Consider the following 23,108-nt stretch of genomic DNA (forward strand, 5'->3'; position numbering starts at 1 on the left):
AACTTGTTCATAGCAAGACAGTACAAATATAAGGTGATGTGCTTTCAATCTCTGACGTCACTACTTGTCGTCAGAGCATGTTGTATTGTCACCGCTGAATGAACTGCCGCCTGCATTGTTGTGCAATAGTTTCAAGTGTGCAGAGTTTGTGTGGTCAGAGCTGAAAATACATGTCGACCGGAACAGTCTTGACTTAGCCAGCCATATGTATTTGTAAATACAAATCATAGATGAAAGAAAGGGAAATGGATAAATACAATAGCATAAATGTCACGTGTATGTCTGACCTTGGCCTTGGTATATGTCAAATTTCAGTGTATGAATCTTTCCCTGCCAAACCATACTGATACATACCTCGACCAGCGCATTCCAAGCTCCTGATTTACTGGGATCAACCAACTGATTTATTGTCTTCACAAAACTCTACAAGACAAATGACGATCCAGTAAGATACATTGATTAAACACACCTTGAATTTGAAGCTTAAGTTAATATGTAGTGGTGATAATAATATTGCCGACCACGTTATTGGAAATTGTTTTTCTTGAGAAATCAGGCATTATAACCTTGCCTGTTATCTATACACATTTTCACTCAAGTTGAATTTCAAGATGTATAAATCTCTCTCAAATGGTTCAGTTTCCCCAAAGTTGTCTGATGTTGTGAAACTGAACTACATGGATACACAGATGAAGAACATGTAGAGATGACATAATGTAAACACGATGTTTCCTTAGTGACAATATCAAGTTCAGCAGATGGAATATATTTTGTTTATACATCTTTTTCAATTCTCACTTCATAAACCGCGACTAAAATTTGACATTGTTTCTTCACTGTGTCGTTTACTCTTTCAATACTGGCCGTCACAACCATAAATGGGTCGTCGTACTATAACGGCTGATATTCAAAAACCAATATCATACAATGCATATAGGCAATCAAATTTCCTGTTCGTGTTGAAATTTCAAAAAGGTTTTTATTCTTACATTCCTGATTGTTGTCTTCTCCTCAATTGTTGGAAGCATATCAGTATAACTCCGCAGTCCAGATATTTTATCCAAAATATCCAAAGTGAGCGCCAGTTCTTCTGACGTCATATTATGATTTGATGTTGTCAAGTCAACCAATACCTCTGTGTTTGAAGTAACACCCGATGGCGTAATTGTGTCACTATCGAGCTGAAATTCAGAGGTGCCATGTAAGTCTGGCTTGAAATATTTGGCAAAATTGCAGATTTTACATCAACTTTAAACACCTACACAGCTACACAACACCCACCCCCACACATATATATGTATATACATATAAATGCACCCACACATACACACACACACACACACACACACACACACACACACACACACACACACATATATATATATATATATATTTATTTATTTATTTATATATATACACACACGTATATATATATATATATATATATATGTATATATAATATATATATTGATGTATTCATGGAGAGAGGGGAGAGGGGAGGTAATGAGGGAATGAAGGGGAGAGACATAGACTCCTGGATGTTCAATGTAAACCATACATTGACCTATACGTAAAGAATTGACGCTGTCTTCTAGATGACTAACAGTTACACTAAGAAATATTTGTGTGATTTTGTTTTCATGTTTTCAAACACAGGAATATAACCTGTGGCTTTGTTTACACATATACTCTGGGTCACTGCACAATTAACTTAGCATGTGTCATGTGACCTCAAAGTTTTAAAATTATGAACGTGGTGAAGTTAGATTACTACATGGCATCAAGTAAGAGAGTTATTACTGGCCTGCAAAATCAGAAACAAAAATACTAGAATTTTTTAGAGGTGTAATTAATTCATGTCTCCAAACGCATGCAGGTTTCCTTCAATCTTTAAAACAGACTAGCAACGATACATACAAGCCGTCAAATTCAGTCACGTCCCGGACGTAAAGCGTAAATATTGACGGCTGCGATTACATGTGTCTATTTATGGGAAAGAAAATGACCGAATAAAACATTTTATCCGATTTAACTCTAAGGAAGAGTCAATAAAAGTTGCATAAATTAATTTTGTAGAGAGTAAGGTAAATTACTGGCCAGTTTGCTTGTGTTACCTCTATGTAGATCTGTTCCAGAGAGGACATGACGCCATGATTGGAGACCTCAACAATAATTGTAGACGCTTGTCCGGTGGATAATAGAGATGGCACCGTTGTAGGCTCTGTAACCATAGAAACGCATAAAGAGTAAAATTCTACTCTGATAGTGAAGACGATTTGCCGACAACACAACGTTAACTCCTTGCAGCTTACTGAAAGTACGCATGGCCTGTCGAGTAGTTTAAATTATACATGGTTCGCCTCACATATTGAAAAGACATACTCGTAGAGGCAGGCACACGTAATGAGAATCAACGTAGACAGCGACCAGCTGAGTACTCGTGAAGCAGTGAACCAGGAAAAGGATGGAGACTTTGTTTCTTTGCTTTGATTGTATAAAACTCGGAAAATCTAAATCCAACCAAGCGATGAATTGCGGCAAAGTGAACGCAGCGCTGGCTATAATTGCTGCGTAGCTGATTCAAATTACCTATTCCTAACCTTAGCTATGAGTGATACATCCCCCTGACAATATCCTATGGTATTAAATAGACCAATGATTTCATTTTATAGTACAATTACGATGTTGTGCAATACAACGGCGTCGTTAAACTAGGTTAGGTCACTAGTTTATGGTCAGACAGAAAGCAGAAATGTTTAAGTAAAAGAAAAGAGAAGAATTATTTATACAATATGTCTGGGAAAACATTTAAGGCAGAAATTTTGTGTCCCCGATTACAGTTATATTCAAATCATTCACTGTTGATTTAATAAAGCGAAAACTGGTCTGCATCATTACTTAAGTTGCACAAAAGTAGTAAAAATTCCAGGCGCCATCTAAAGTCATTATCCCATTGAGTTCAGGCTCTAAATTTTGTGAAATTACCAGTTCCATCTTTAACTAGGCAGATAAAATGTGAATCTTTTGTGTTTGAATTCGCTGAAATGAGACTCGAAATTTAGTGCGTAGTCGAGGGCTCTTTTAGATAACGGTCTATTGAAAGCGAACGAACTTATCAAAATGATTTGTCAACAGATACAGCCCCCTTATGTCAGGTATGCATATATCTAGATTATCCAGTATTCCTACAGCATCAATAGACTCGTTACTTCAATAGCATAGATGCCTTATCTGCCCACCGCGTATAAAGAGCATAGAATCACTCTGTCTTACAAATGAGCCAATACGCTACAGCAACAGTGCCTTGCAAGGTGTTTTAACAACGATATTGGTACGTGAGTATATAATGCAAAAAGCTTGTCAAAGATACTGATGTCATTGTGAAAAAAATCTTTCTAGCGGTTTTATGTTGCTCAAAACAAGAGACGCGGGTTTTATAGAGTGGAAATTAGCCTTTATTCTTGATTGACTGATTCTATTCTCATTATGGACAGTACAGTTATGTTTTCAGCAGCGGAAATACAGGTAGACGTGATTGGATAATCACAATAGGAAAACATGTGTATAATGGTAAATTCTTGCGTGTTTAAAAGTAGCTGAGGTTGTTTGTGTCTTTACAATTGTTTTGGAAGCGCCCGAGGATTTATACCCGTAACGATAGCACACTTATTTTTGTTCAACATTTTCATAATGGCGGCCTTGGATGCCAGAAAAGGCGGTGACGTTCCTTCAACCGAGAGAATACAGCAATTGTTTGTATTTACCTGCTCTCTTGACGCTGACGTGCAAAATGAAGAATTTGTTTTTAACACACACAGAAACAACAATTTGAGCTGCTAGACCATTTTATTACCTGGCATACGTACCATGAAGCTGAAGGTAACCGTCCTGGTACACAGAATATATATCAAATTCATCAAGTCCAACTTCCCAAATCGCTAACTCATCATACTGTGCATTACAGTTCTCTCCTGCAGCCGTATTGCCATTCAAGTATACTGTGTTGTCGACATTACCTCCTATGACGTCACCAATTCCATCGGACGCAGTGGCGATTTCTTGACCATTTATGAAGACAGTTAATGACGCTGTTTGAAAAGAGCATTGTGGCACAGTGTGTGGTCAATTCCTAATGTTAACACATGATACAGGGAAATAATCTTTATATCCTATCTTTGTTCTCACTTTTAATTCTTCACGCAAGTAAGGAAGCCACACTTTATGCACAAATGTGACTTCTAGTTATCGGGATGAACTGAAGTCAGGAGAGGAAGGAAAATAGATCACGTGACGTCTATATAACAAAGATGTCAAATAAAACGACTAAGCCATGCCGACTTATGATGCAGTGGCTTTTCTCTTTGTACATAAAATCAAATTGCAAATGTATTCCCAATTCTCTCAGTAATCAAAATTCAAAAGTCCAACAGGCACTAAAGACCAACCGTCCATGGCAGCGCCTGTTCAGACCTTCTTACCGTCTGCAATTGTGGTGTTCCAGACAAGTCCAATATGGTTCCAGAAATCAGAAGTGTGATAACTTGATATATCAGCCTCGTGACTCCAATGATGCGTTCCGTTGTGAACGTAGAATTTCAAAAGACTGCTGGCATCTCCAAGATATTTAATCTGTCATTTGGATTATTACATAGTATTTATAGATTAAAAACGAGGTGTCATGCTTGTTTCACAAAATATTCGGCTATCTCGTTACTCGTTGGCTACAACGACATGAATGCCGGTCACAATATGAGAAACTAATTTGTACAGATATGGCATCCAGTGAGTATCGAGAGCTCTTCATGATATGTGAGATACAACTAATCTCCTTATAAGCTTTGGGACAAAAACTAGGACGTTTCTATCTTCAATTTCTACATTCATTTCAAGTATATGTCAGAGAAATTTAAATTTTAATGACTTTTTAGGTTTACAATATACATTTGTCCATTGCCTGATTTGGAACGCCCATTACTTAGTTTGTAGGTAATAATTTTGAATTTTCAATCTATATGTTTATTCTCTATTCATAACTTACATGCATTGCCATAACAGTGCATACTACCACAATGCCGCACACTTGCAATCAAAACTCAGACAATAGGCAGTTTATCAATGTGTTAGGCACCGAACTCATATAATATATTGAAGCTGTATAAGTGCAAAACGCCATAATCACAAAGACCATGTCCTTGAACTTACGTAAAGTCCGCGGCTTTGACCTGTGTCAGCCCCGGTAGTTAGTAACACACATGCGCTGGCTTGGTTGCTGTTTATATGTATCCACATTGCCACAGAGAAACCCGTGTTACATTTCTCTGGATCGCCAAGACAAGCACCAGATACATCTCCAAGGAGAACGGTAGTCGTACCAGGGATACTGATGGAGTTATTTGCGACACCTAGATCGACAAAGACGAGAAATGGAACTTTGCATCGATAAGAACATTCCAGGTCATTACGCGAAGACATAATCACAAAGAAGTTACGATTCCAAAACATGTAACATAACAATGAAATGGTTTACTCTAAATAAATTCATTCTTTGATTTCTTTCAACTTTATTTCGTACTTGCTTGCTTTCTCGACTGTACAAGTGATGGATATCTGATTTTCAAATTTTACGGGAGTAGGCGAATTGGATTGGATATTTTTATACTCCTCCTTTCAGCTATCCCGGATCGAACTCCACTTCCCAAGTCGTTTGCCGAAGAGATAAATATTTGAAGAGAAAGCAAGTATTGAACCAGTTGAATATATGATTCTACCTCCAACCAGTGTCACGTCTTGAGCATGGGTTGTAACTAATCCATCGAAGTTATTTTGGTTATCAGGTGTCGTCCAATATCCCGGTATACTTGGATGTTCGTAAAACAGATCAAAGGACCAAAAATTCGTCGATGAGTCAAATACTGTAAATAAAAGAAAAAAGTCCGTCAGCATGTTAAGGTTCGGCAATATGTGGGAATATTTAGCTCTTATTTTTTGATGTAAGGTATGAAACGCTTTTTCCATATCGCTAATCAAAACTGAGAGAAATCAATATACAAATCTCTGGTGACGCTATTCACTGCACTGAGACAATTTATGGTTAAATGATCTCAAATGTAAGCAAATTAAAAACGGAAGGCGGCTGTTTACGCTTGTCCGATAAGAACATTTCACTCTGAAACTACACAGCATATTTCTCACACATGCTTTCAAGTTAAACTTCTCGGAACTCAGAAGAAGCATTATTTCCAAACAACATACTTCCAAACATAATGGTGAGCGGGTTTGTATTAGTAAATGGGTAAATTCACGATATTGAAGCAATAAACCGTACATATTACAAACTTTTATAAGCATTATGTGACAGACAATGAAGAAACCCTTTCAAAGTTAATTGTATCCGTCTCTTTCGAAAACGCGGAAAAAATTCTACCCGAAATTTGTCTGCTAGGAAACTTAATTTACATATGGAGTTTTAGTTTGTTTAGTTCTGTAATATATATTTTAACGCCAAGATCTTTCATAAGAAAACGTGACAAGTATAGTTGAAAGCTGCTGGAAAATCTGCCTTAGAATGCTACACCTCTTGTTGTGGAAACACGCATTGTAATTCTTGCATGGTTGTCAGAGGTATAGATGGAAATTGGTTTCATGTGAAGGAAATTAAATTTCCTGTCACGTAAGTTTCGTTCGCCATGACAGTGAATTGTAAGAGGTTCTCTTATGTATTTCGCTTTCAAAATTAAATACTCATTTTGGAATGTTTTATTTCGGAGTTTTTTCTTTTACAGGAGATTCCCTTTTCCAATAAACTGAATTTTGAGTGTTTCCATTTTCTCCTATATATAGTAGATATTTGACCGTTGAAGTAAGCACTTGTGACTATGATGGTGCAATATCCGGTATTGTATGTAATTACCATCAGTATGGCTCGACTGTTACCCTACCCGTGGACCGATTGTGAACAACACAATTCTTATCGTAATCTTAAATAGGTCTCTTTACAGTTGATGTGAAAGAGTTGGTGAAACACTTTAGAAAGTCACTTTTTATGAAAAATTTCTATTGACAACAGATTTCATGAGAACATCACATAATCATTTTAGTCTTTTATCACTTTTAGTCAAAATTCCAGTTTCAATTAATTGGATGCTTTTCGTTGAGTTTCGTAAAAACATCAACAAAGAAAGATTACATAGCAGATAATTTTGGTCTCGCCCACCCGGAAAAAAAATTATTAAAACACAAACATATTAGTTATTCTGTTGCATAATTTTTTAGGACTTGGTTTGTTTAATTTGGCCTCGGAAACTTTGTACAGAGAAGAATATATCGAGCGTTGGTTGAAGGAAAATATTTTTATTGGTGATGTGTCTACGGAATATGACAAAATATCACAAAAACCTAAAAGAGCTCTTCTGCATATTTTATTAAATTGATAAACTCTGTGGACAAATTGTTCTGTTCAAATGCCAGACATTTGCTGCTATTTTGCCCATATGGTGCATTATAAGATAGATCATTTATTCTTATAAGCTAAATTATCCTATCCAGTGTAGTTTTAGTATCAAATTATGAGTGCATTTCAAAAGGCACTGCGTTTCCAAGGAGGAAACAAAGCTGTCATAATTGTTGCTTTTCACTCACTGCATGCATACTATTGCACAACAAATTTAATCAAGACACGGAGAAATCTGACTTTCTTATAAATCATGACCTGTTTTCGATGTGTCATCATTAAAAACAGATCGATGACCCTAGGTACACATAGACATGGAGACAATACAGCCGTGTAGGTCTACTTTAGTTTATTACTACCCCCAGTAGATAAATGTGCATTAGTGATAAATTTAGGAGCGCAAACAATAATTCCAGGAACATGCAGCAGTATTGTATATTACAAGCCTTTTGTTCCCCAAGCATGTCGTATGCCATATATTGATTCATGTTTCCTGAACAAAACAAAGCTTCAGAATACGACGGACACGAATGCCATTACTTCAACGGATGTGACATAAATACTGACATTTTCCAATGTTTACTCAGTCAATCGCGATTTACTTATAAAGTGGTTTACTTATATTAGCGGTTTTGACATTGATGTCTTGGCTAGGCGACTAGGTGCTGCACGTTGTGGGTTCCAATCTGATCGAAAATTTACTGAATTATAAGAAGGAGACAGTCATTTGCTAGGTTCTTTAAAAGTCAATAAGAGAGTTTTACTTTTCGAAGAAATTAATACAAACAGTGATATAAGGAGATATATTATTGAAATTCAATGATGGCATCGAAGATGCCTATTTGCCGTTATTTTCAAGAATTACAATATCTGAATCATTATGACAAACACAAATAAAATGAGACGAATCGATAGGGCTTATATTTAGAATACCAGAATTAAGGTTCCAGACGTTCTCGCTAAATGATGCTATTCTATCTCTCGCCGATAACGTTGTCGAGGTGATGTTAAATAAATGTTTTGGTCAAAGAATATTTTGACCATGAAAGATTCACCTCAGAACAAAAAAGTAGGATACCTTTAAAACAGAACTAGAACCAGAAAGATATGTTAAACAAATATAAATAAATTATAATTTTTTCATTCAACTTTAGATAATTCGCACGTTTTTTCCTTAAACAGATTTTATCCCATTAAATTAAATAGGTAGATGACAGTTTAAATTATACAAATTATGCCGTGTCGTAAGAGCCAAGGATGAGAAACGAAGCTGCCTTTTTATTTTTTTGCCTGAATAAAATTTTTCTTTCGCTGGTCTCTGTATAATATACCATGTCAAATTATAATTTCATAGCTATAATGCTTATTTCCATTGAAGCAATACATGTTATACTGTGCCCAGTTTTATAATACATATTTGAATATGGTTCAAGTACCTTTTATTGCGCCCAATCTTTCTTTGATAAACACCATATATCTACATTGACTCAAGGAGATATAAAAGCTCAACTTCAGCAGGATCGTTAAATCACACGTTTTATTGGGCAAAAGAAAACTAAAATTTCCCACGTCATGCTGGCGCACATGAACAAACTGGCAGTAATGACGAAAGAGTTGTAAGATACCAGCGTTGGTTCTGAAACAGGGGCAGGACGATTAAACTGGTGAAAATGGTAAAGTGACCTTTTTTTCGATGAAACCAGAGCGACCAGCCCGTGCAATGCACTATATCAACAGAAGATGACATCATTTTGTAAAGATGTGGAGACTGAAAAGAAATCTGCAACCGCGACGATGATTACACAGCTTTAACAAATCCTTTCTCAGTATCACGACGGCAGCGATTATTTGGAAATCAATTTTCTGAGAGATTCCTGCCAGCACGCATGCACTGGATTTGCCAGAATCATAATGGAAATAGTGTTTTTATAATTTAGGATTTCAACGGCAATCTCTGGATATTGTATATACGGGAGTGCTTTAATGACGTCAAAGTTTACAATATAAATATCCCTGCGGCCGATGCATGTAGGTTGAACTGTCCGTCAAATCACAGCCTGTATTTTTAAGTACCTTGAAATGTCAAAAGTCGTTACTGTGTCTATATCTTTCCTTTATTCCATTTTAATGAATCTTTTTGTTGACTGATGTTTGCTGCGGGATGCATCGTGTGAAATAAGGAATGCGCGTAAGCATGAGTTTGAATATAGTACGCGGTTATCGCGGGATTTACATCATGCAGGTCACCAACGTAAACACCTTAATTTTTTAAAAGTATTATGCTAGCAAGGTGATAGAAAACTGCCAGCCACAAGCCATAACTAGCACTGGCTTTTTGTATGCAAGAGGAAAACACAAACAAATAAACGCTGTCTCCACGTAAGGGTTTTTATTCGTGAGTCGGGAGATTAGCAGAACTCTTTTCTGCAGTTGCTACAACTGTAAAACACTCCACCAGTATATGAATAATATATTACTGTATCATTCAACAGTCTTTTACGAAACCATATGCGATCAAAGTATGTATTGCTGTGTTCAGCATTCTCACTGTTAGGGATTAGCACAGAGTTTAGCGCCATGGCAACGGGAGAATTATAGCCATAAGAAGCCTACAAACACTCAACGCACCGAGAAAGTAGAGCTAGGAACATACTAGAGGGAGAGACGTATTGTCGTTGAATGAATCACTCTGTGGTATCTGACAATGACAAGCAATCATAAGTGCCAGTATGTACGCCTGAAATCTGCCGTAAGTGTATAAGTCAATGAAGCGCTTAATCTCGCTCGCCTGATTGTGTCGCTCGACTAAATAACTGAACTGCATCTTCGATCATTTTGTAAACTTTGTAAGTGAGTGAAAAACACACACAGCGTAATATGTGAAGGTGTGTTCTGTGTTACCTTGGCAATATATACGGCTACACTTTATGATACCAGAAAATTGTGTAACACTTGTTTGTTCATCGGACCTTACGCTCAAAGTTTCAGCACTAAATTTGCCAGGAATGTTAACACGTGACAGCAGAGTTCAAGGACGAACTGGCAAAAATCCTCAAAACGTATAAGAATTTTGAGTGATACAAAATTTTTCTGACAGAGCCATCTGTGTATGGAAAGTATTGAGTTTTGTTTGAGTGGGTGTAGAATTAAAACTGTCAAGGTGTATTCTGAAAGCAACAGTAAAAGTGTGTGCGGCAGAGCATTTGTTTAGCATCTCTCTGAGAACGTAAACAGCAGTCTCTAGCCAAGGATTCATTCTTGAAAATACGCTTGAATTAACAACGTTTATGTTGACAGTCTTAAAAGTTATTGACTTTGTTCTCTATTTTGGCACGTATCGGCGGTAAGGAAAAGACCATAAAACTTAAATTAAAGTGCATGGTGTAATAAAGTGTGTTGATAGAACAAGCCGATATACAAGATTTATGGACTTCAAGAGAAATGAGAGTCTGTGTTGGAAATGTTCAATCGACGTATAAGTCTTGGCAAACAACTGTCTTTCTGATGCATGATTGCCATGAATATACTTAGGGCCGTGTTCATGATGAAGGCACAGTTTTGAGAAAAAATGAAAACTCTCCCTTAATCATACTATGCTTTGATACTGCTTGTCTGACTGTATTTTATAGTAGCAAAAAATCACGGCAATCGTCATCTCGTATTAAATAAACCAATGTATTTATTTATTTATAAGAATTAGAATAACTTTGTTGTTCATATGATGGAAAATCGTCTTTCTATCACTCGCAGTAAAATACATACAATAAAAGATAAAAAAGTTAAAACGGCAGACAATAGACACATCGCAAAGACTCTGCTGATTAACAGCACATGAAAGTTGTGTAAATGAAAATAGTGGTTAAAAACTTTCAAAAATGAGTTCAACTCATTCTTTAGAGTTTAAAATACATATTGCTGACGGTATAAACTATGTTTGTAAAATATTCTCCCAGCTCTTGGCACTCGATATGTACGCCCAGACGAAAGTTTCTGGAAACATGTAAATTGGATGTGTGACATCATTAAGAATTGAACGCGTTTTTTTTCTTCATAGCGATGTGGTATAAGACCAACAGGGGAACTTTCTGTGTTCCTATAACTTTGCTTTCGTGTTGATTACACTACTAAGTTTAATCTTATTTCTTATGGTCAGATTTCCATACCATGTTACAATGTTAAAGCTCACTATCTATAACAATATGATTCATTATTTATTCAACCAGAGGTTATCCATAAGAGCGTCACTTGTTTTCAAGAAATAAAGACGGAAAAATGTTACATAAAAATATTTAGATAATAGATGAATAAGTAGCGACGAAATGATTACAAATGTCACGGCGGCTTTGAAAAAGGAAGTTATCAGTGGAAATTCTCAAATAGTGTCAAAGGTCAAATTTGTAACACTAAATTAAAATGTACGTACATGCGGTAAAATGTGTTTTTCAAGCTAACAGTGACACAATACAGCAGAAAGTATAGAATTGAATTGTTTTAGAACAGCGAGCAACGAATTACTTTTGAAAACAAAAGAGTTTTGAAAAATGGGAGATTCTTTTAAGGTAAGAATGCGCCTCGGTACAGATATTTGGACTTTTGGGGACTCATTTTAAAGCTCTTGGTGTCAGGAAAAATTTCGTCGTCTTAGTTTTTTCAAAAATTGAATATTTTATTTTTCTACTTAGAGTTAACAGAAGAATGGCAGCCATTTTGAATTTCAGGTATCGGTAAAATCTTGGGTAATTTCTTTCGTCCAGTACCAAAATTTGCATGGCGATCCTCAATTTTCATTCTTGATTTTGAAAGACAATGGTTGAAAGATTCCTTGATGAAAGCTTGGGCAAAAGTTGAATTCACTCTCGAGGCGCATATTACCTTAAAAACTTATAATTGCCGCCTGATGTCTATTATTAGTTAATAAAGTCTGCCACAGTAACTACTCACGAAACAGAGTAAAGTACCTCATATTGCAGGAATTCCGATTCTACTGGTGCGTTTGAATGTGAATTTACTGAAGTCCCTATACGACACTTTTAACGTCGAAAGTTAAACTCTATGTCGGGAACAGTCGATGCATTCATTCTCAACTTTTGATAGTTGAACCTCTATATATTAAAAATAACACCTTGATTTCAAATATCTGCAGCTCAAGATTGAATAGGTCATATACCGTTGATTGAAGTAATCTGTTCTGACATGTTAATAATTTGCTTTCATTTCTGTATAATCTATAATCTATATCTGTAAGGCAGAGTCTATTAACTGTTTTCTTGGATCTGAAGCATCTTATTTCTTTCATGACAAGTGACAAAATTGAAAACCAACAAATGCGATGTATACAAATTATGGCGTGTTTCAGTTTCCTTAGACCTTACATTTTAATACAACGGAATGACAACTAATCAACTCAGGACGAAATATATTTGACTATACAAAGCTGTATTATTAAAAAAGGCAAGGATAATTTCTGTAGAAATTACAAAAAAGAACGGAACAAGCTTTGGCGATGAGGTGTCGATCCCTTCAGAAACTGTTGAACATTTTTCTTTGCGATTCAATTGTACAGGATAACAGCAGGGCACAGAAAGCCGTTCACTCAGATTGTCCTGGTATCGTATATTCCTTTTGCATCCTGTTTAGAGCAACAACCAATACATTACAGGAAACGGAATGGCGTAACAACAGACCGAATGAACACGTTGGTATAAAGACTGACCCTAGAGGTGAAGAAATATTTCAAGATAACTGATCTCACTTCTAAGACCCTTAAATAGAAAACAAGCAGTCATGATATAGCCGTTGAGTCCGTGTATTGCTTTGTTTTCTCTGAATTTTAAGTTCAGCAGACTGACGTCACAATGCGTGGCGAAGAAATGCAGTATAGTTAGTTATCTGTTTGTACTGAGTACGTCATAATGCCGAATTCCATTTTGAGTCACTCCCTGAGCAACTATTGAAAGCGTATAGGATATTTATAGTATTATGAAGTTGTTGATCGTAGTATGCCACTTGCAGATCTATAAACCTCGAAGTATATTGATAAAAAGATGGAAAAAACACTGCTATGCAATCAGGAGAAAATAAGAGATACTTGAGTGGAAAAAAGTCGTTCGAAAATGAAGTTATATTTCTCTGCAGATCGCTATCTCTATACCTGTAGATTGAATCTCATTATCTTTGCATTTTCTAAACTGAATGTGAAGAATTGATGTTTTCATACATAAAAGCAAAACTCAAGTTATTTACATTTGAAATTGTATATGTGAAAACACACAATTGAATATCATTCTAATACTTATCAATTCAAAATCAAATTCAGATGGGTGATCTGCAGGCTGTATTCTAGTCTCGTCTTCACTTTTGTTGATGTTTTGCACAAATTTGAACTTCTGCCCACGGTGTATGCGTCTTGTCTTATAAGAGTAGTGTTATTATGAATTACTTTACGACATCTTCAGGCACAAGTCTAGGAATGGCCGATGCTGAGTCGTCTGGATGAACAGTAGCTAATGGATTAAGTTGCATTTGATAACTCATTGCGATAAAAACATAACGTAAAATAACGTAAAAATGCATAAATGCAGTTTTGGGAGCAAATACTTACGAAAGTCATGATTTTTGAAGTACGTTCGAGATGTCAAAAAGTTGCTTCAGGTTCTTGTCGAATAATGAACCTAAATGAAATTTCTCCATTCAGTGCTTTAGTATCTCCATTCAGTGCTTTAGTATATTAAATGAAATCAAATCATGCGTTCTTTTACTTATTGCAAACACGTATTAAGATTCTAAGACACAGGAAGCAAACATGCGCAATTAGCGATTCAGTATGTTCGGTTCATTTTACTTTTGACGCCTTAGGCAATACGTAAACATGAACCAGAAGTTAATGAGATGCTTTCTTATTCCTACTGCGTACGAGTTATAAAATGCTGCACCCCCAAACGACGCAAGAATCTTAACTCGCTTCTTGCAGAGAAACAATCAAGATTATAATGATAGTTTGCATGATCGCTGAATTATTTTGCTCACAGTGAAGGGGATGATAATTCATTCGATTCGACAAGATTACACTATGCTGCATTCCTACATTTTGCAATCGATGTTGATGTACATGAATATGGACACAATAAATATACTATTTTCGACACTATGTTTTACAGTTCAGAGATCGTTTGATTTCCTTTCAGAGGACAAGACAGTGGACGGAATCAAAGATGATAAAAGTGAGATAAACGCTATATTATATGAGGCGCTTTCTAAGTTAGTTACCTGCCATTTTAGTCTAAAATAATTTTCAATGCTAAAGCAATGGCGCAGAACATCGATTAAAAGCAGTATTATATTGGTTGAAATTTGGTAAACAACTTTCCCTATATCTATCATATTGCTCCAAGATCGATGAAAAGAGGTCTTCATATTTGAGTACTTTTACTACTGTTCAGTCACTTTCCAATAAATTTCAATTGCTCATTCGAACGGTCAAAAGTAACAAAATATTCAGCCAAGTTCCATCGCAATGCATCTTTGAAAGCTAGATGTGGCGTATAATGAACGACAGTTCTGCTGCAAGAACTATCACAAAATTGTTCATTTTCAGTCCCTTGGAAGCCTGTTCTTCTCAATCGGTCCTTCTCAATATAATTAATCGATTCCTTATTTTACACTAAAAAGAATTATACAATCACAATGTGCGATGCCTATGCAAATAATTTGAGAAATATCGTTGTACCAAGTAGAGAAATATCGAGTGCTTTCTCGTTCCACTCGGCAAATTGTGCCTAGGATTATCATGATAAGTATCAGTTTGCGACAACAACATGGCACTGTTCAATGATCAATGCCCCCGAGATGGCCATGCACAGACGTCAGCCTTTGAATTATGAAGCACATTGTATCACTGAGGCAAGGTCCATCTTAAAAATGAGTACTTCAGAAATTACAGTTGTAAACATCTGCCCATACTTTGCTTAGAGATACTGTAGACTATTCTCCTCCAACGAGAATAATACAATTATAGCTTACAAAGGTCATCGATTACGTTTTTAGATTAAATTATAAATTCTCCTCATCTTATCCTCAAATGGTCGCCATTATCTCTTTTGGATAAAGGGGAAAAATCAAATTATGATATTTTGCAGATCGGCGAAAAATTTCTTTCGTATAGTCTTTACATTTTATCGTGTCCACAAGAGCTGTAAATGAGCAAAGGATTCTTATTTTTTATTCTCTCTTTTTCATTCAATCCATCATCCAACAGTCTAAAATCCAATTGAAGGATGAGTTACCCACTGCCCATTACCCAGTGACGCAATAATAAGGAGTATAATGCCTTGCTCACGGGTACAACACCGTGCTAGAGTCTCGAACTCACTATCCTTCGATAGTCTGATACTATAATCACAGTACTGATTTTCAGATTTCAAGATAACCTCGTATAGTCTTTCTTGAGGTCCCTACCACTGAGAAGGGCGTGTGCAAACGCTATCTTTTTATCTCATTTACCTCTAGGTTTGTGTAAAGGCTATATTCTTTTGAAATTATTTACTCTGAAGAGTACATTGATCCGCCTGAGTTACAAGAGAAAGTTTTATCGAAGCCTCATAGAATATCCGAGTACACTTAAAGTAATTTTAATATGTTGAATTTTCCACGCTACATCTACAGTCTAAAATCTACACGTGTGTACCTTCACTATATTTACAGAACGGTAAAGGTTTAAATCTCGTGTTTCTCTTCACTGAACGTGGACATTGTGTCTCTACGATCTCTGTAACTATGGCAACAAATCGAGGGAAACTGACTGAAACCATTCAATAAACAAAGTTGTCAATCAATCGGTTGACATCTTCATCGAAAATACGCTTTGACCTTTTATGTCAATCTATGTAATAAGAATGAAACAGCTGTGTCAAAAATAGAACTTTTGAAAATCCTGACTCGGTTGCCAGCAAAATTCCGCGTGACGTCATGTCGGTGTTGATGCTACTGTCATAACCTTTAATTTCGAATTCGTGACCCCAGGATGCGCTACTGTTGCTTTGTTTTATTTCTTACACGATAAGAAGGAAGATTTAAATGATGAAAGTGCCGCTTTGACAACACAAAGAGATATTCAAAATTAGAAACCAACAATCAGATATTAAAGGCCCTTTAAAACGCGATAGACAGTCAAGTTTAATGTATTTAGTACACAATCCAGTGAAGTGACTCAGCTCACAGTTGAACATATTAGTATCCTACAGTGAAGGGTTTATACAAGGATGGCATTCTGACAGTCTCTATCAATTCAAATTCTTTGCCTTCAATATCGGTTCATCACCAAGTGTAGATTTCTTTCTGATGAATAATGATGCTTGTCATTCATCGTCATTGTTGAAGTGTGAAAAATGTGTTGCCATGATAGAGATGAACAACACGTTCACAGACTCCACCTGTTGCCGAAACAAGAATCCGTAAAAATATTAACCCTGTCAGTTGAAGCTTGATTAGTAACAATTAATTCCCTTTAGTGGCGTGGAAAATGTCCATGATGGAATGTTTTAACGATTTATTTGGAGCGTGGTATCAGACTCACTTGTCGCTATCTTGGTTGATTTGTTGCAGTCTTTACGAGATGTGGCGCTTCGATTGTACCATAAATGAGAAAACTCCCAGTAGATTTCCGTTCTTTGTTGGCGAAGACGTCTTTTTCTGTTTTCTACTGCCAGAAAACATTACGTGAAAAGCGATCAATCTCTAGAGGGGATGTACACCCACATGTGTAAGCAACAGAACGTTTGTATAAAAAGACACAACAGCTTTTATGTTGCTATAGATTGCCACTGAAAGAAATTTAATGATAGCAGTAGACATTCTCTGTTCACCTGAATACATGGCAGCGTGTCTATGACAATAATATAACGTTTGAAATATAAACCTGTGTGGCTGAAATGAAATTAAGACAAACACTGCAGCAGTGCCTTTAACTTATTGTAATTGAATTTTTTTAATAAAAAAGTAAGATGATAACTATCGGTTAGACTTGTAAGGGACACTTTGTTTTATTGCAAGGGTTTCTAGGAAAAATGGAAGAATGCCAATGCCGGTAACACAGCGCTGTGGGGATGGATAAATGATGGAAATGTCGTAAAATATCGGCACAAGGATTACATTGTCTGGTAGGACACACAATTCAATTTGTCTCTTTTCATCTAGGGAACTGATATTTTTTTCAACCTGCTGCTGTCTTCGAAAGACAAACAAAATGTAGATTCAATAAATCAAGAATCGAAATATGACTGAGAATTTACGGGGCTATTTTCGGCGCAAGTATCGTAAAAATACAACGTGCCCAGCTGTGATTCCCTTTTTTATGGCATCTCCCATTTACAAACTGAACAGTGAAATACTGCATGGTCATCAAGAATATAATATCCATTCTAAAGGTGACCTACAAATGTAATTTACATGCTAAGTACTATTTCAGTGAAAGTAGTGACCATCCGGTTGCATTTGTTCTACGTGATCAATAATCAACTATGTCATAAATTGTGAAATGCAATTTCTTTATCAAAACAAAGTAGGAACACATAAATTTAATGAACCTTTAATTTAAAAGCTTTCATGAAAATGGAAGCTGATAATGACATATAACCTTGATGGTTAAGTTCCCAGTTTTTCTTGCCGTAAAAGCTCTGCAATGTCGTTTTCAAATCATTGTACATGTTGTATCGTCTCATGGACAACTTCATTGAAGGCTTGCCCTCCAAAGAAACGTGGAAACAAGAGAGGATTTAGAATGAACAATGATTGTAATCGATGTCCATGAAAAGAAGTAAGTAGACATTTAAAGTAACTGAACCACTTCAGATGAGTTTGTTTTTAGAACTGGGGTCAGTCCAACTACAGTAGCAGGTACTAGGTGGTAATGAAACTTGGTCTTGAGAGTAGTGTTGAGCGGATGAATAAACAAGACTCTGTTCCAAAATAGAGTTATTTCTAAAACTTCGACGTTTCGATTCCACACAGGGAATCTTCATCAGGAATCTAAAAAACAACAAAATTACAGTAAATATGGGACTAGTAAAAAACGAAAAAGAGCAACACTGGCGTAAAAAACATTAAAAACTATTCGAAAAACTGAGTTGTTGGTTTATAAAAGGAACTATAGCTAAAAATCAATCTATACAGACGAGAAGAAAAAAGTTTTGAACTTACAAACAGAAGACGAGTGAACACTCAGTCTAAAAGTAGCGATGTTGACCGGCCGGATCGTACAAAGCCAATGGCGCGAAATACAAGTTGTTTGTTCTGGGGAGCCCTCCTTTCATTGTATTTCGCGCCATTGGCTTTGTACGATCCGGCGGTCAACATAGCTACTTTTAGACTGAGTGTTCACTCGTCTTCTGTTTGTAAGTTCAAAACTTTTTTCTTCTCGTCTGTATAGATTGATTTTTAGCTATAGTTCCTTTTATAAACCAACAACTCAGTTTTTCGAATAGTTTTTAATGTTTTTACGCCAGTGTTGCTCTTTTTCGTTTTTACTAGTCCCATATTTACTGTAATTTTTGTTGTTTTTTAGATTCCTGATGAAGATTCCCTGTGTGGAATCGAAACGTCGAAGTTTTAGAAATAAACTCTATTTGGAACAGTCTTGTTTATTCATCCTCCGAACCACTTCAGTCCAAATCTGACCTCAGGAGACTTTATACGCAGCTATCTCTGACTTTGATCATTTTTTGCGGTTTTTTGGAAATCTGATGACATCATAGCAGAGCGATATAGCAAGGACCAGCCTGGCTTTTTACTCAGCTGAATATGATAAAATGAGAATATTAAAGCTATATTTCCTATAACAAGCATTACTCTTGAGTTTCAAAGTTAGTGTACATCGCTCTTTATCAAACACTCTCAATTGAGCTGCTAGTTGCAGACTCAGATTCAAGGGAAATGTCAAGGTTTTAGTTTACAGTAATTTTTTTAATAAATTGGTTTTACTTCGCATTTTCGGATATTCAGTTTTGCCATTTTAGCATGGTTTTTCAGAATCACAAGCGATGGTCTATACGACACGTCAATCCTATACGCAAACACTGAAACTTCTACCGTTTGTCTGAGGTGATGCTGATGACGATATCACCATGGAGTTCCTGGCTTAAGAAGGCTAGTGTTTGTAAGAAATTACACGTGCAATATACATCAACGTATTAAAAATACGAAGGATAATCTGGTGTGACATCATAATACTAGTCGACATAATAATACTAGTCATTGAAATCTTGGTAAGATTTTGAAGAGATCGGTACGAAATCTATTAATCCATTCTTAACACTCATGCTTTGATTCTGAAGGTATCCGAAATTGATAGCAAACCTATTGTTCCAGTGGAAATTTTCTGCCAAAGCTGTGCCTATGAAATTGTCTTCAATCCGTTCAGATAACATGTTTTACAGTACTTCAAGGCACGGAGTTGAACATTGTGTTTACAACGAATGAGAAATATCGTATTTGTTGAATGTGTCTCCGTGGTCATCTGACAACTAAAATCAAAGCAAGAAGTGCACTGCCGATGAAAAAGGTCAGCCATGTACTCTAGTACGTATGATGTTGTGGGAGCACATTCGGTTCAAAACGGCAATTAAAGACATATTTGAACTGCGACTTACGCCTCTCATAAATGTCAGAGCACATTCAAATCTGTCTTACGAGTTTCCAGGGATTCCTGTATGACGATGTAGAATTGTAGTCTTGCACCGGAAGGCTTCTGGGACAGAGGGAGAGATAAGTTTATCCAAAGAATGCTCCAATCTTGGCCCAAATCACTTTCACTGTCTTTAACTGCAATACATACTTTATATACTATGCGTCACAAAGCATTTCATTCGACAGTCCATACGATAACTCGCGATATTAAGATAAAGCCATTGGCAATTCTTCATTCATTATCTTTTTTATTCATTATTCATTTTCATTCATTATCTGACATTCTCCGCTAGTGTGTTATGATAACACACTAGCGGAGAATGTCAGATCTTAATTTTGGAAAGAGAGAGATTAATATCTGTACACTCCAAAGATACCGTGCAACGGGTACATTGCTGATTGCGAGTCATGTCTTTCCAGCAGTGCCCAACCTGGTTTAGTCAAGTTTAGTCAAGTTTCAAGTTTGAAGGTGGTATATTCATGGTCGAAATGTTTTCACTTGCCTTGGCAATATGTCCCGTATATTTTGTTAACAGAACTACGATGTAAAATGTCGGTTCAGTTGAAGGCATGTCGGATCATTCTACCGTTAATGATGTGCATCGTGGCGTCATTATGTTAGAGTCTTGCAATAACTATTAATTGCAAAGGTATATTATTAAATGCATCATATTACAAACCATGTGTTTTCAATTAGTGATTAGTAAAAATGTAGTCGAGATCTATAAATCTTGTTCATATATCCTAGATTAACACCGCTGCCGCTAACCTCGATCTGTTTTTGCAGTGAAACGTACCTGGCACAGGACGTGCATGGCATAGTTAATTGTCGTGTTGTCTCTAAGCTGCACTTAAAGTCAAATACTATGTTTTTCTTCGTTCTGGAGCCGTTAAAATGTTGACAACTCACCACTGGGAATACGACTGAAATTAGCGACTGACCTGACTTTATCGCCAGTCATTTACTTGTAATCATTAACTGAAACTATTAAAACATCCCCTTTTCTATGTGATTAACTTATTGTGAGAAAATTAATATAAGTACACGTGCCTGTCACATAATTTAAATACTTCATCACAGGTTTTTCATTTCTCAGTAAACTTAACATCACGTGACTGATAATTCATCTCATGGATGGTTTACAAGAGTTTTTTTCCAAAAACAACAGCTTGATTATATTCATTCGCTATCATTATTTATCCAACGATTGCTCGTTCAACGAGTATCGTAACCATGGTAACAGTGCCAAGTACTGACGTGCTGATATCATTTTAGCTCTCACAGGCATTATTCCTATTCGGTTGATTCTAATTATATTTCCTGAGATTGGAAGATTGGTAAAGTTTGATACACTTGATTTATCATAACTATGATTTTGAATTATCATGTTTCACAAACAGTATTCAAAAGTTGTAAAAACTGAAATAAACAAGTAACACCAACTTAAAAGGTGAGCAGTCTTGACAAAACACACACTGAAATCTGCGATATCGTTAGAATTATTCCTACGGATGATATCTGTTCGAATTTAATTAAGTGTGCTATAAGAGGTATTAACTATTATTTATATTGATATGTTGACAATAACAGGAAATCTAATTTTAAACTCCTTCAGGGCTTGCTTGTCCATAAAATTGGCAATCGTACAAATATTTCCAAGAAAATCGAGCTCGTAACACGATACTTTTAATTCTAAGTTCAGATGTTGACTTATGGGATTTAAGGTCTGCTCTCGTTTGATACATTGCCAAGTCGTAGACGCTGGCGTGTAATTACATTACAGGTCCATCACACAAAAGGCTGAAGATACTGTACTAACAGAATTTTACATCGAAAATTCCCTCTAGCGTGATGAAACTGTAAAACCCACAAACATAAAAGAATCCAATTTGCGAAACACTTTGAATAAGGCGAGGCATAGTTGAATAGATGAAGACTGTAAAACCGTGCCATAACTCGATAAACGGCGAACATAAACTTATTCCTTGGAAGTTTCAGAAATTAAGCAATATATTTTCGCACTGTAACTTTTCCGATTTATATTGATCATAAATGTGATACGAATGTCAACTGAAAACAGTTACATAAATAACAAAATTGCAAGGGATAAATCCAATAATAGGCGTTGAACATCAAAGCACCTAAAGTGTCCATTTCGGTTTCGGGAAGATTGTTTTCGTAGACGGGCGGCGTACTTTACTATGACCAAGCATCGTTATCTTTGTCGATTTCATCAAAGTAAGTATGCTATCATAAATAACGGAATATTGCGGCTGGATAAAAACAAGGGATTGGTCTATTTATTAAAAGACGTACAGATTATACAGCTGTATTTGTATTATGCACCGACTTACAATAATACAGAGAAACACGAACATTTCTAGCCGGCGTGCGTTATAAATTAGTATATCGTATATGAATGTAAAGATCTGAATTCGTAAGGCAGCCAGTTGCAACGAATATGTAACGACCTGTCTATTACTAAGTCAACCTAAGTTGCAAAAATGAAATAAACGAGGTGAGCAGTCTTTTGAACGTCCTGGCAGGCGAAAAAAGATAGAATGCAGACCAACCTGTGATTAGTAAAATTTGAACTTTCGGCAAGACACAGTGATATGTGGGAAGCAAGGATTATACGGTGCCTCCTCCATTTATTATCTAGATAGATTTATTTAACTCCAATATTCACTACTTCAAAACATCAGCATGTGGTACATGGCACGATAATGGACGCTAGTCAGGCGTTATAAAGACATTGTAATTGACTAGACTATTCGTATATATCATACAAAGGACACGAAAGTATTACTTATTGAACCAAAATACACCTGACCTTTCGTCTTTGAACAAAATTGATTAGCTCGACGACGCGTAAATGACTTGTATCAAGGAAAGAATGCGTGTAATACAGACTTCACTGCATTAAGGTTGTTTCTGCCTCATTTAAATAATAATTTATTCAGATGTCTGTTGCTGAGG

General features: G+C 36.1%; 1 protein-coding gene across 1 annotated transcript in view; it reads right to left on the bottom strand.

Annotated features, from left to right (window-relative positions):
• The window catches only part of LOC139144254 (adhesion G protein-coupled receptor L4-like), a 57,286-nt gene that overhangs the window by 18,739 nt on the left and 15,439 nt on the right, over nucleotides 1-23,108 (bottom strand). The window contains exons 3-9 of the mRNA XM_070714922.1: nucleotides 5,769-5,912; nucleotides 5,203-5,402; nucleotides 4,479-4,629; nucleotides 3,867-4,088; nucleotides 2,115-2,221; nucleotides 990-1,181; nucleotides 355-423 (exon numbers count right to left, since the gene is read on the bottom strand). Of these exons, the coding sequence (XP_070571023.1) occupies nucleotides 355-423; nucleotides 990-1,181; nucleotides 2,115-2,221; nucleotides 3,867-4,088; nucleotides 4,479-4,629; nucleotides 5,203-5,402; nucleotides 5,769-5,912 (1,085 nt within the window). The remainder of the gene's footprint in view (nucleotides 1-354; nucleotides 424-989; nucleotides 1,182-2,114; nucleotides 2,222-3,866; nucleotides 4,089-4,478; nucleotides 4,630-5,202; nucleotides 5,403-5,768; nucleotides 5,913-23,108) is intronic.

Source organism: Ptychodera flava, chromosome 11 (genome assembly GCF_041260155.1).
Source record: "Ptychodera flava strain L36383 chromosome 11, AS_Pfla_20210202, whole genome shotgun sequence".
NCBI lineage: Eukaryota > Metazoa > Hemichordata > Enteropneusta > Ptychoderidae > Ptychodera > Ptychodera flava.